General features: G+C 39.4%; 1 protein-coding gene across 2 annotated transcripts in view; it reads right to left on the bottom strand.

Moving 5' to 3' along the window:
• Nucleotides 1–15,066, bottom strand: part of RASA3 (RAS p21 protein activator 3) — a 1,807,402-nt gene that overhangs the window by 492,134 nt on the left and 1,300,202 nt on the right. For both annotated transcript variants that reach the window (XM_044071113.1, XM_044071114.1), the window contains exon 6: nt 799–879. In XM_044071113.1, the coding sequence (XP_043927048.1) occupies nt 799–879 (81 nt within the window). The remainder of the gene's footprint in view (nt 1–798; nt 880–15,066) is intronic.

Genomic DNA, 15,066 nt, shown 5'->3' with positions numbered 1-15,066 from the left:
ACACTTATCTAAAGTACTAACTACTAAAAGCTGAGTTTTCTCATTTCCACTAGTTTCATGTTATGTGCTTACTTATGCATCCCTGATATGTCTTCTAAAAATTCCAAAATTATTCCCATAAGTATCTATTTATCAAAATGTAATAATTTTAGAAATACTAACAAACAGAAACCTTAAAAGCTGAATAGAGCTGAGTTGGCATAAAACGCGAGAAAGGTTACTTAATAAAATAAAAAAAAAATCAAAAGTGAGTGAAATTACATTTTAAATTGAAATTGGTTTATAAAGTCATGAGGAACGACATTAAGTTCCATAATGAAAAATAAAATTTCTGTTGCAGTATAAATGTTTATTTTTCTGAAAAGTTTCAAAAGAAATAAAAATCACATATGTGATTACTGGTCCAAACATGACAGCTTTTAATCAACAGCCTGAAACAATACAAAATATCACAATATTCTTTTTAGTAACAATGAGAAGTTAACAAAGGTTGTGTAAGACAACACGGTACACAGTTCGCAAGTTACATGTCCCCCCGCCCTGTTACAATAAAAAAGTGTTCTAGACTGAATTCAGTGGCTGCACTGAACAATGCCACTGATGAGTATAACAAAATGCAATTTTTATTTGCAAATAAATCAGACACACTCCCATATTTGTGAGTCATTTCAGATAGTTTCTGCTTAAAAAGAGAAGAGAGTATATAGTTCTACAAATTACATATCTGCAAAAGAAGACATTTTTAATGTATACCAACATGCTGCCACAGGTGTCTACAATCAGTTTTTCAGCTCTTACCTTGATGGGCCGCATAATGTAATAGATGCATATGGATCACACTGTCCATTAACTACCGGCAATCCCTGGCATTCAATGAGCCTGTTGAAGACAGAAAAAATTAAACATTAAGTGAAATCACTGTAAAGATAATATGCAATAAAAAAGAATACATGAATAACTATATTAAAAAAAATCAACATCTCTGTGTTTACTCAACATGAAAACCAGTTTACAACCAAAGTGAATAATTACAGAAAAACGCTGCAAATTTTAGAGACGCCAATTGTAGTCTTCATTGTTTAAAATGATGCAATGACAGAAGGGATTTGGGACTCATTCTTTTACCAGATTCTGTATGTGGTGGCAAATATTTCTTGCTAAAATATATGACACCTTGCTGATAAAAAAATGAATAAATACAAACAGGTGAAAAAAACCTGTATTAGTTTAACAGGGTAAACTACGTTCTCAGTAGACTATTAGCTTACAAAGGGAAATGTGATACTTGGTGTTGGCTTTCAGTACCGACTGATTTTAAAGCACACAACTGGTTTAGGCTTATAAAAAATGCTCAGCTTTGTTTGCATACAAATGCTAAACTATACTGCTTGCAAAACATTAATGCAGATTATGTACAATACCAAACATTTTCTTGTTATGTGCTGCATGTAGCACTGGATACTACAGAAGTTGTCAGAACGTTGTACTTTTTTGTCTTCATAAGAAGAAATTATAAATAAATCAAAACTTTACTGCACATTTATAAATCCACGTCTAATACAGAAAGAATTCAATCCTTCAAGCTGATTTTTCAACATGTGAGAAATGCTCTTGTTTAATCATTCTAAATACTACCTTACACTCAGAATTTAAGAACTCAGCTACGGCAGACAATGGCTTGAAATTCCTCATGTAATTTAGTAAAACATAAACACTATAAAGTGACTGTGACAACATGACGAATGGTGAATGGTGAAACAAATGCGTAGCTCATATTACTTATCAAAACAGGTAAACCATTCTAACACAAGCTTCCTTGTGTGTGTTTGTGTCTGTGTGTGTGAACTCCTACTATGAAGTTAAACACTGGTGCTTGATAGCATCTCATCTCTGTATTGCCCATCAGATTACATAACTACGCTTCATTCCAGTGCAAGCAGTAACCTGGAACACTGGACAGGCTACCTAAAGACATTTCCTGAGATTTATAAACAAGCCCTTTTCCCGTTGTGAAAGGTATCATTATATTACTTAGATCCTCCAATGCTTGGACAATGCAACTCTCAATGAATAAATAAATAAATGAATGAATAAATAAATAAATGAATAAATAAAGATTCTGTCATGGTAGTAGGCATTTTGGCCAGCAGTTGTGAGCCTAGCCTATACAAACCTCACAAACACCCACCTTCCACGAATCCCTCTGTCATAATAATTTCATACGAATATATTCTCAATCAAGAAAAATTACAACCACCGAAAATCAAACTGTCACAGGGATTCAGTCAACTACACATTCAGTTGAATGCAAATAAAAATAAAATGCATTTTTTGCAGGGGGCAAATATCTTGGGATCCACCTGCCCCCCCCCCACTACATATATATATATATATATATATATATATATATATATATATATATATATATATATATATATATATATATATATATATATATATATATATATACACACACACACACACACACACCACTTCTGAGATTGCACAACAGTAGGAAAAGTACTTCATCCTCACTGTTGTGTAATCTAAAACTAACACCAACCTGCATGTTCGACATAGTGTGAACTGACCAAAAAATTTGGTGATTCACACTTAAAAAACATTCGAGTGACCAAAAGTACAGTTGTGTACACTTACCATAAATGTAGATGTTCGAGTGTATTCACTGTTGCAGTCATCACACTTGGGTTATCCTGCCAGGGGTAGCACTCAGTCGGCCCGAATACCAGAGGCTTAGTATTTCTGCATCAGTTGCTGTCACTCCAGCACTGATGTCAGGTCATCAATGGTATAAAAACAAGCAGCCAACGCCATTACATCAGTTTTTCTTGCCCCCAAATGTCAGGAGCCCCCAAATAGGGAGTTAGGTTATTGTGGAATAACACCACCAGTAGAAAGTAAATAACAAATAGCACTGTAAGGAGAGAGAGAGAGAGAGAGACAAGGGGGATGGAGGGTGGGAAACCAGGACTACAACAGTGAATACACTTGAACATCTACATTTATGGTAAGTGTACACAACTGTACTATGTTCTTCATGTTTCACTGTTGCAGTCATCACATTTCGGTTGATTCCCAAAGCTGAAGAAACAGGTGGAGACAGTCAAGAAAAGTTGGGGCTGGCTAGTATGCCTTGCAGGACTGCGGTTGCAAAGCCTGCCTTGGATTTGGAAAAGACAGGCAGGTGGTAATGCTTGGTGATGGTATGAACAGAACTCCATGTTGCAGCCACCAGGATGTCCCTGGTAGGGAACACTCTGAGAAAAGCTGCAGAGGCAGAAGTTGCCCTAGTGGAATGTGTCCTGACCCCGTGTGGGGGTGGTTTCCCATGGTGTTTGTAACAGAAATGGATACAGTGTGCTATCCATTTGGAAATGGTTTGTTTTGATATGGCCTTGCCCTCTGCCCCCTGCTGCAAAGCTGACTAGGAATTAGTCAGATTTCCTAAAGGGCTTAGTCCTATCCAGGTAGAATCTGAGCTGTCTGTGCACATCTAAAGAGTGCAGAATCATTTCCCCCTTATTTTGAGGCTTAGGGAAAAAGGTAGGCAAATTAACAGATTGGTTGAGAGCCACACTGGACACCACTTTAGGCATGAAAAATGGATAGTCCTGAGGGAGACCCTGTCAGCATGAAAAATGATGAAGGGTTCCACAGCCATGAGTGCTTGTAGCTCTGAAACTCTTCTAGCTGAAGTGATGGCCAGAAGCAAGGCTGTTTTCCAAGTCTGCTGAAGCTGCAGGCTCAAAGGGGGGAGTGTGAGCTTTTCCAACACAAAGTTAAGGTCCCAAGCAGGGATAGGGGCTCTTCTGGGTGGCCTTAAGTTGTTAGTCCCTCTAAGGAACTGCGTAATGAGGGTGTGTGAAAAGAGAGGTGGCTCTGTGCTGTAATGAGCAGAGATAGCAGAGGCATGGATTTTAATAGAAGAGAAGGATAGACCGCTGTGAAGCAGGTCTGCTAGGTGATCCAGGATGAGAGGTAAGGAGGGCTGTGCTGGTTCAGCTCCTTTATCCTGGATCCAGTAGCAATACCTTTTCCACTTGTCAGCATAGGATTTTCTAGCGCTGGGTCATATGGCTTCACGTATAACATCCAGGACTTGCTTGCTTAGGTTGGCCACTGGAGGAAAGGTCAAGGAATAAGCCAGGCTGCCAGATTTAGGGTCTGCAATTGTGGATGCAAGAACTCTCCCTTCTGCTGGTTTAGGAGAGTTGGAATCTGAGGGAGGTGCCATGGCGGCAACGGTGACAGACTGCGCAGTAGTGGGCACCAGTGTTGGCATGGCCAGTCTGGGGCAATCAGGATTGTCCTTGGTCTTTCCTCCCTTATTTTGAGTAATACTCTGGTAAGAAGAGGTAGAGGGGGAAATGTATAGATTAGGTTTACCCACTGAAAGGATAGGGCATCTACTTTCCAGGCCTTGCTGTGAGGTTCCCTGGTACAGAATTTGCTGAGCTGGTGGTTGTTGTGGGAGGCAAATAGGTCCACCTTCGAGGTACCCCATTTCTGGATCACAAGGCTGAAGGTGTTGTGGTTTAATTGCCACTCATGTGGGTCTAGGAGATTTCTGCTTAAGTTGTCTGCCAGAGAGTTTTGGATGCCTGGCAGGTATTGTGCTAGCAGGTGAATCTGCATGGCTGAAGCCGTGTGCCACAGGGTCATGGCTAGCCTGCATGGTGGGTAAGAGCGTGTACCTCCCTGCTTGTTGATGTACCACATCACTGTGGTGTTGTCTGTTTTGATTAGTAGAGGCCACAGAGAGAGGAGGAGTCTGGCTGGAGCCAGGCATTTTGTGAAAACTCTGGGAGCAGTGGATAAGCCAAAGGGAAATACAGAAAACTGATAATGCATAGATCCTGCCCTGAAACGTAGATATTTCCTGCAACAGTCTCTGATTGGGATGTGCAGATAGGCCTCTTTTAGGTCTAGAGTGGCTAACCAGGCATCTTTGGATAGCATAGGAAGAAGCTGCTGGAGGGTGAGCATTTTGAATTTTGGTACCACCAGGAAAGTGTTTAGAATGGATAGATCTAGGATTGGGTGCCAGGTGCCCTCTTTTCTGAGTACCAGGAAAAGTCTGAAATAGAAACCTTGGCCTATCTGGTCTGCAGGAACAGGCTGAATTGTCATCATGGAGAGCAGGGAATGAACTTAGTTTTGTGCCTCTTCCCACTGGTTTGGAGGAAGATCTGGGAACCCTTTTGGGGTTGGCGGTGTGTGGAAATAAAATTTGTACCCCTGGGACACTACGTTGAGAACACATCGATCGTTGGTGATGGAGACCCAGATTTTTGCATGGGAGGCAAGTTTTCCTCCTAGGGGCACAAGCAGGTGTGCAGAGGTAAAAAGTGGAGTTGAAAGTTCATTGTGAATTCTTTCCATAAGGGGGTGGCTTAGCACTCCCTGTTTTAGAAGTGGAGGTACTCCATTGCTTAGATCTCTGCAATCCCTGGGCCTGCTGTCTGGGGAGGGGGGGTCTGCTTCCCCTAAGTCTAATATGAAATGGACAAGCGGTGGCTGGAAAGGACCAGTGCTTTGAGGGGCAATGCCTACTGAATCTCAGAGGCTGGACTTGAAAAAAGTCTTTAACTGTCTGCATAGATTTAACTTTTTCTTCCATATTTCTTAAAACCTCTTCTGCCTTGGTGCCAAACAGATTGCCTTTGTTCAGTGGTGCATCGAATAATTTTGATTTGACATGGTCTGGCAAGGTTTGTTCCTTAAGTCAAGCATGCCTTCTAAGTACAGTACCTGTGACTGCTGCCCTGCAGGATGCTTCTAGGGCGTCAAACCCACATTGCAGGGTATCCTTAGTAACACGACTTGCAGAATGCATAAGCTCCTGTAATTCTTTATTTTCTGCACAGTATGGAAAGGCAGATCATTTTTGTTTAATAAGTTCCATAGTATGTTGCTGGTATTTCAGTATGTGAAACTGACAATTTAATGCTCTAATGGCAAAAGTTGCAGAGGTGTATACTTTTTTACCCCAGCTGTCTAAAGCTCGGGAATCTCTGTCCGAAGGGGTGGGATTCTTACCTGTGGTCCCTTTTATTCCTTTAGGTCCTTGGGAGATGACCTCTGAGCCAGCAGTAGGATATTTGAAAATAAATTTGTGTGAGTCAGAGACTCTGTAATGCATGTCAGGTTTCCTGGGAGCCGGAGGTAGAGTATCAGGAGTTAATCTGGATTCCATGAAAACATCATCCACAACATCCAGAACAGGAGGAATAGCTAAGGGTCTGTGCTGTGGTTGTTGTTTGTCTTTTCGGCTTTTCCTGGTAAGGGGTCGCCACAGCGGAACTCTGGTCCGCTAATGATTGGCAGTAGATTTTTTTTTATGGTGCTGAATTGCCAGCCTGACGCCCAACCTTCAGCGAAGGCACGCCCATTCACGCATGTCTTTCGGAGGCCACTTGACCACTTGGAGGACATGCAGACTCCACACAGAAGGCACTCCCAGCACACTAGCTGAGAATCAAATGGGAGATCCTCTTGCTATGAGCCAACAACGCAACCGCTGTACCACCGCGGCTTAAGGGTCTGGTCTGTGCTGTGGTAAATCTAAAAATTCCCGGAGTCTCTTTTTGGACTGAGAATAATCCTGGCATTCCCAAAGGAAATGCTCTCTCAAGGTATGTAGGGTTTCACCAAAAGAAAAATCCTCCGGAGCAGACAAGGGCATGTCTTCATAATCAGAAACCTCAAAGTCATCGGACTCTTGGTCAGATAAAGCTGCTGGGGACAAGTCTCTTTTTCTTTTAGAAAGGGTAGGCTGGCTTCCCCTAATCAGTACGATAAGGTCTTCTGCCATTTTAAGCATTTGAGACTGAGGCATGGAAACAGGTGCTTGAGCTTGGGTCATCGTTTTTTTAGGAGTAGTTTGTACTCTGGGCTTTAGAAACTCAGTAGTTTTAGAAAGAACTGAAGACGCCAAAGAAATCGTCGGTTTGTGTTGAATATCAGTAGTGCAAAGAACTTCCTCGGAAACTGGTGCCTGCACAGCAGCTCCGGACACATCCAAGGTAGAGACATCCACAGGTTCCATAGTCAAAGAAGAGTCTCGTGGCATACGGGACTCTGAGCAGGTCTCGGTAGCGGCCTGCAAATCCATAGAAGTGGGCATCAGAGGCTGTGAAACTCCTCACTGAGTACCGGCAAACTGGCGACTAGCTTAATGGAAGCGTCATCAGCAGTTTTGAACCTGTGCGGTCTGTCTCTGTCTTTATCCTTACGTTTTTTCAGAAGAACGGTAGTGGGATGGCTTAATGAAGCCATTTTGGAATACGGAGATCGACAGCGAAAGTATTTAGCTAGGATAACGGCCCGACGATGTATAGTTTTGGTGTTGAAAAAAGCACAAATCTGACAGCTAGGAATGTCGTGGTCTGGGCCTAAACAGGTGACACATTAAGAATGGAAATCTCAGTGTGATATTTGCTTTCCAGAGGCGAGACAATTGTTAACTTTTTCTGACATTGGTTAGAGCAAGAAAAAAGGATCCCAAATGGGGTATTTAGGTTTAGAAGACTTCAACTTCAATTTCGGAAATGAAAACTCAGGTAGTGGCCAACCAGCACTCGTGCTTCTGCTTCGGGCTTCTCGGCAAGAAAGACTGATGTAATGACGTCGGCTGCCTGTTTTTATACCACTGACGACCTGATGTCATTGCTGCAGCGACAGCAACAGATGTAGAAATACTAAGCCTCTGGTATTCGAGCCGACTGAGGGCTACCCCTGGCAGGATAACCCAAGTGTGATGACTGCAGTAGTGAAACACAAAGAACATCTGCAATCTTTTAACAAGTTTATACATAGTACAAACCCATGCCCAATATCTCTTCGTCATCAATGTGTAAGTTTTTGTAACACACAACAGCAGTAACAGACCACTTGCAAACCTGTACTTCAGGAAAAGAGTCTCAAAGAACGTTCAAGGATCAGTGTAGAAACCCCCTCATAGCAAGTGGACATCACCTACTATTCACAGACATTCAGTGACTCTGCAACACAAAGACAGCTAAGGAGTAGCACCTCTGGACATCACCTACTATTCACAGACATTCAGTGACCCTGCAACACAAAGACAGCTAACAAGTAACACTGCTGGACATCACCTACTATTCAAACACATTTAGCAACTTTGCAATACAAAGACAGCTAAGGAATAACAACTCAGTTAGCAATGCTGATAATGTACCAACTCTTCAATGCTATCTTTCTCAGAATATGGGACACCAAAGTGCATAAGGGCAGTGTACCTGTCACAAGACATGGCATTTCTTTGAATCTGCTCTTCGACTGGATCTCGCTAGTGAGAAATTGCAAGATTTGCAACTGACTTTCTGGAATCACAAGCTCAGTTTTCCAGTTGATTTCTCAAATGGGGTGCCTTCTGTGCAGAGTCTGCACATCCTCCATGGGTCTTCTCCCATACGCCAAATATGCATTGGAGTTGAACTAGGCATCTTCTATATTGCCCAAAGATATATATATATAAAATGGGTCTACTTCAGATGTTCGACATTTCAAATCTACAACTTTTCATTTGGCCAAGACCATATGATCGACAGTTTGAAATGTTGAACATCTGCTAAACAACATAAAACACAAAAAAACACTTCACTAACTGTGTTTATCAGGGGGGCTGCACCACCCCCACACTCCCCTGCTACTTAAATACTCCTACTGTGAGATCACAGTACAGTGCAGAAAAGGAAAATCTCCCGGTTCCGCGCTGTATAGGGATCTCTGCTATACATGTTCAAAATTTCAAAAGTTCGATTATATGGTCTTGGCCATATGAATGTCGAATTTTTGAAAGTTTGTTCATATGAAGGGGACCCATATATATAAATAAATATATATATATATATATGTGTGTGTTTGTGTGTGTGTGTGTCTGGTGATGGAGTGCCACCACAGCTGACATAACGTTTTCCTATCTTGTGTCCATTAAGTGACAGGATAGGCACTGCCTCTCTATAAAACTAAAATGAAGGAATGATAAATTTGATAACCAGATACATTGAGCTTGTCTGTAGACCCTTTCTATCAACGGTTGAAATGACAAGTAAAAGATTAAAAAAAGGAAAAAGAAAAGAAAAAAAACCAAGAGTGACGACAGCATGGTAAATACATTGTTTAATTGTAAAGTACAAAATTACAATCTGATTCGTCACATAAAAATAAGTGTATAGAATAAAGGCAAAGTATTCTTATGAGGGTACTTACAAAGCTTATCTTGCAATACATAATGGAAATAAAGGAAATACTGTGTTTTCAGTGAGACCATCATATTCAGAGAATATAATCACATCTGAAAACTACAAGGAGACTCAGATCATGCATAGCTGTCTACCCTTTATCAGGTCCTGAGGCCATAGGATCTCCCAGTGACCTAGGTGCTGCAGGAGTCAGTGGGAAGGGTGGAAGTGAGCAGTCGTTGATAGTTTGCCTGTCCTGGAGGGGTAGGATGATGTAAGGTGATGACTACAGTATGTTGTAATACAGTTACCGGACAGTGGCAGTGGGAAAGCAACAGCAGCATGGGGGTGGAGACATACATGGCTTGCCAAACAGCCTTGTGATGTCAGATCTGACATGCATGAAAGTGCACATGCACTACAGGGTCAACATTGTGAGCACTGCATGGTATGCATGGCAAAACACAAGGAGTGGAGTTAGGAACTGAACTTCCCAAGACGCCATTAGGAAAGGCACTCTCTTAACTGACTACTGGCTGAACAGCCATATGATAGGGAAATGAATGGACTAAGTAGACAACGGAGGGTAGTCTGATGGTCACCAGGTTTCTGGACCAGAGAAAAGATTCAATACAAAGATATGAAAGCAACTGGAATCCTACTGTAAAGCAGATTCCATATCCAGGAGTCCAAGCTAAACATGGGAAAAGGTAATTTAAGCACAGCTTGACTATATCTTCTACTTTCTGCTGCTACTTCCTCAAAGAAACAATGTACACTACAATATGCTGATACGAGGACAGGATATCTTATGTACCAAACCCTTACATGACCCTTTCACTGCTCTTAGATTCATTTTTTTTTTTTTTTTTACGTAGAATCCTTATAAAGATGATGGTTAAATACTTTGCTGTATTTTCTTGCACATATTGCACTCAGAAATATATTTCCCCTTAAAATAGATAAACTTTAAAGTGCAGATACTCCTTCCAATAAGCAGACTACAAATTCTTATAACTCAATCAAGGATAGAGGTTCTTGTTTTGACACATCTGCCTGCTCCCTGGGTCGGGGCTGAAAAAGGTCAGTTTCAGATCAGTCCAGTTAAATACCTTCTTTGTTTGGATTTAGAATAAAAACAGCAAAACATTTCAGTAAGTAGTTCTCCAAAGGTCATGGTTACCTACTGTTGAAATGTCACAGATAACTTCTTTTAACGTGGAAAGTACAACAGCTTATTTTAAGTCAGCAAGCTATGTGCATAATTGGTTCATGCAGAGAGGTAATTGCCTCAGGTAGGAACTTTTAAAAAGTTTAAATTATCTACTTAAATCAGTGTAAGATTAGTACATACAAAAAATTTATATTATCATACAGTAACATTCAGAAAAAAACATGAAGCTGTGCACAGAAAATGAGATACTTGGTGTACTGAACATGTTAAAGTCAAGACAGAAGATACATTTTGTACAAAAATGAAGAAAAGATGGGAAAAAAACAAGGAAAAATGAAGAAAAGATACTGCAGAAAATACAGAACTAGCATTGATGTCATTCTTGAAGAAAAGTCAGACACATCTGTGCATTTTAAAATGTGTCTGCCTATACCAAAATGATATATAACTGAAACAACTGAAGTCTAAACTCAAAGTAACATTTAGTTTAGATACTCTCTGAATGAAGTCAAGAAGTACTTCTGTGGAGTATCTGCAAGAAACGAGGAAATCAGTACATTAGTAGCTGGGTACATACACTTTCATAATCTTTCTGAGCATGTATTTCTTTTTCTCCTTAAACACAGGACTTGAAAAGAATTAGAGTAAAAACCAGATTCAATGAGACAATCATATTTTAAATATTTCAGCCACATCTGTGCTTTGATCTACTCACGCAGGATGGACAGAAAGCAAGACATTTTAAAAAATCCAGATTCAGATGGTGATTGCCATGATGTCAGTGGGCAAGAACACACACAGTCCCTTAATGACGTGTTTAGATCATAATCCATTGAACACAATATATTAAAATGTAACACAGTAAATATCTCTTCACCTTAAATGGAGATCAACCTCAGCCACAGGATGGAGACACCCTCTAGACACAGAAAAGGTAGTAAACACCCACAGAAAATGCCTCCTCAAAGAGTAAACAATATGGCAAAAACATTTCTCTTAACTATGACTTTGGAGACCCTATTAGAAAAATCCATAGGAGTGAAAATTAAATCTCCTGGGTGGATGAAAACAGAGGAAGGCCTAAAGGTCAAGTCTTAGAAGGCAGAGTCCTAAGGGACCAAGGTGGAAAACGAGGCCAAGCACCTGGAAGCATGGTTGAAGCTATGCTGCATGGCGAGAATGTGACTCCACTACCAAGTGGCCACAGTCTGAAATAAAATCACTCCTGAAGAAAGCAACCAGTCCACTGGTTTTTACCCTCGAAAAGAAAATTGTGAGATAAGTTTAATGAAAAATATGACACTGTTTTCAGTAGAAAACATGGGTTAGTCCTGAGGGATAACTAATCTTTTTTTTAAACATCTTTATTAACATAGCATATTACACAGTGACATGAGTACATACACAATTATAAAAAGAAAGGAAATCATTACAAAGATTTTTTTAACTTTTCATGTTTATACCAATATGGTTTCTAACTTAACAGTTGTTATAGAACTTAACACTACATAGATTGCCCAAGTCCTGCCTTCCCTGAAATATCAATCCTCCAGAACGTTATTTTGCAAGCATTGTTCCAAGAGATTTAATTTACTTCTCTGTAGTTTACTCCTTACCTTTTCTAAACATCTCACTTCCAATTCGTATATCTCCTTTACAACATTCAGTAATTCTGTTTAATTTTTTTCTTTGATTTCTGTTTCCTAAAAACTGTTTTTTCTTTCTTTTTTTTTGACATCTAACAACATTAAGTTTAGTAGGGCTATGTCATATCAAGCCACGCAAGGCAAACAATCCAATTCAAGCAGAATATTTTATTATTCCAGTTAAGCACTTTCATCCAGATTAGGACTTCATCAGAACTGGAGAGTACATAAACTCAATTAAATAATCATTACAACCAGTCATGTGACAATTTATGTCCAATCACAGAACAATTAAAAACGTTTAATCCAATAATATGCATTTAAAAAGATAAATATATGAGAAAAAATAAATAAAAATTATGTAGTAAACAGTATCAAATACATCATGAAGTTAAAAATGATCTAATAGTTGTTGAATTATAATTTTGCAGCAAGAAGTTTCAAAATACTGTTTAAAGAGACAGTGTTGTTCAAGTTTGTGTGTTCACATGTGTTCAACAATAATTCACAATATTCTAATGTATGTTCCGAGGGACCACCTCTGAGGTTCCTAATAATCTGTTCAAGTATAAAAAGTAAAACATTTTGCTAGTGTTGCAAAATAACTATGCCTAAAGAGGGCATTAGACTCTTCCCATACTTTAATTTCATAGTAATGCTCCTGTATTCTTTTTCTAAATTGACTTTCAGTTTTATCTATATAAAAGGAAAAACAAGAGTCACAAAAAGGAAGATAAACAACCCCTTTACTACTGCAATTATAATGGGAAGTAAATTTACATTTATATTTGCTACATTTCAAAAAATATTCATTCATAATATAAAATTAATTTTATATTATCTATATTTGAATTTAAAAATTTGGTCGAACACTACTGGTTTCTCTTTGTTGTTACCAATTGTCATATTAGCTTCCTCACACAGATTTTGGAGTTTGTGAATATACCAAGAGTTGCTTGCCTTTTGTTAATAGCCTAAATAGTGTCTTGATTAACAAAATTATAAAGCAATCCTATAACCTAAAATAGGCTTCAACTTTTGTTTTCTGCCACATAAAATCTCATCTTTAATATTGGCACAGATCTCACTTGGATAACCCCTAGCCAGAAACATGTTAGTGAGAACTTACAAATTATTGTGTAGATCACCATCATCAGAGATGATTCTGGCCAGTCTAACCATCTGATCCTCGACCAAGCTCTTTTTTTGTTTGAAGGGATGGCAACTGTGAAAATGAAGGTAACAGTTTGAAAATGTGGATTTTCTATAAATAGTTGACTTAACTCCACCTAAATTAAAATCTTTAATTAATAAGATGTCCAAATGTTTGGCTCTAGTATTTTATTTTACTTGGCTGACGAGTCCCGTTTTTGGTTTTAGGGCCTTACTGTGTTTAGGCAATTCAGTTTCTATATCTCAGCTCAAAAGATTCATTTTCTTAGTTAAAATAATCTTCTCCCCCAATACTCTTGTCAAAGTATCCTCAAGATAATTTCTAAAAATCTGTCAACTTGCTGCATTGCTCAAAACATGTTCCCAGTTATCCCTGTGTTTCCAATTGCACCTCTAGCAAATGCTGTCTACATTTGGAAAATGTTTGCTTGGGATATAAAAATACTTCTGCAAACAATTCCATTGAAAAATCCTAAACCTTCTAGATTTTGTTGTATACTTGGGAGTCATACAAATATCCTCCAATTGTTTCTTTGTATATTGCCTTTCCATTCTCATTTTCCAGTCTTTTCTAACTTTTTCCAATTGATTATTCTAGTTATCACACATTATTTTATATTCCCTACTAATTATTCCTTTTTTACCACAGCTTCTGTTCTACACTCAACTATAAACTGAATCCAAGCTGGTCTTTCATGTAATACTCCCATATCCCTTTCTCTATACTTATATGCTGCAATCAATATTTGGTGGGAAGGCAATTAAATAATCTTTAGTCTAACCTTCTGTTTGGCCTCATCGCACTCTACAACTTTTCCCTCCCTAGTTATTTGCTCCCAGTACCTTTGCTGCTTTGCTGTCTCCAATAAATTTCAGCTCTGTCTCGCCTATTTTCTGCGCTGCTACTTGAAGTCATACCTAATGGCACAATCTAATTTCTCCATTCCTGTGTTTGCTTAATTCTCAAAATGTTTTCTGCTACTTTGTAAATATAATAAGAAGTTATGTATCTACCATAACGTTCCATGTTAGTTGTCTTCTTCTCACCTTCTTTCTTGCTGGATGGGGTTCGGAGCCGATCCTCGGCTCCGACTCGGCCTATATTATAGCTCGAGAGCTATTTTTACCGGCTCGAGGCAGCCCTATATCCCACAATACCATGCGCTAACTCCCCAGATCTCGCTGACAGCTAACACATAGTATAGTTTTATTGTTACCAAAAAATAAGCCATTATATAAAAATATGGTCTTCCTGCTGGTAATACTCATGATACGGATAACCCTGAATAACTATGTATCATGAAAGAGAAGGACTCAGAGACCTTCAAGTCTGTCCAGGCTAGGGGGCAGGAGGGAGGGACGCAAGAAAGAAGGCGAGAAGAAGACAACTAACATGGAACGTTATGGTAGGTACATAACTTCTTAATGTTAAGTTGTCATTCTCGCCTTCATTCTTGCTGGATGGGACAGCATCCCTAGCACCTTGGTCCTGGGTGGCTCAACGGAACAGACTCCTGAATACGGTGGAACCAAAGTCAGCTCTATTTCTGGAGGCTATATCAAGTTTGTAATGGGTAATAAAAGTATGTTGAGAAGCCCATGTAGCTGCTGCACAAATGGCATCTAATGGAAACCTTGCTTGAAAGGCCGTTGAGGTTGTTAGTGCCCTGGTTGAATGAGCTTTAGGTCTTGAAGGAAGTTGTTTGTGTCACAACTCGTAGACAAAGGTAATGATGGATGCTAACCATCTGGAAAGAGTTACCTTTGATACTGGAAGTTCTTTCTTTCCTTCAGCATAAGAGAGGAAGAGCTGTTCTGACTTTCTGAATTGTTTTGTCCTGTCTAG

This window comes from Protopterus annectens, chromosome 5.part0 (genome assembly GCF_019279795.1).
Source record: "Protopterus annectens isolate FY-2018-M chromosome 5.part0, PAN1.0, whole genome shotgun sequence".
In the NCBI taxonomy this organism is placed as follows: Eukaryota; Metazoa; Chordata; order Ceratodontiformes; family Protopteridae; genus Protopterus; species Protopterus annectens.
Note: the sequence above shows the minus strand (reverse complement) of the source record. Positions and strands in the feature narration are given on the sequence as shown.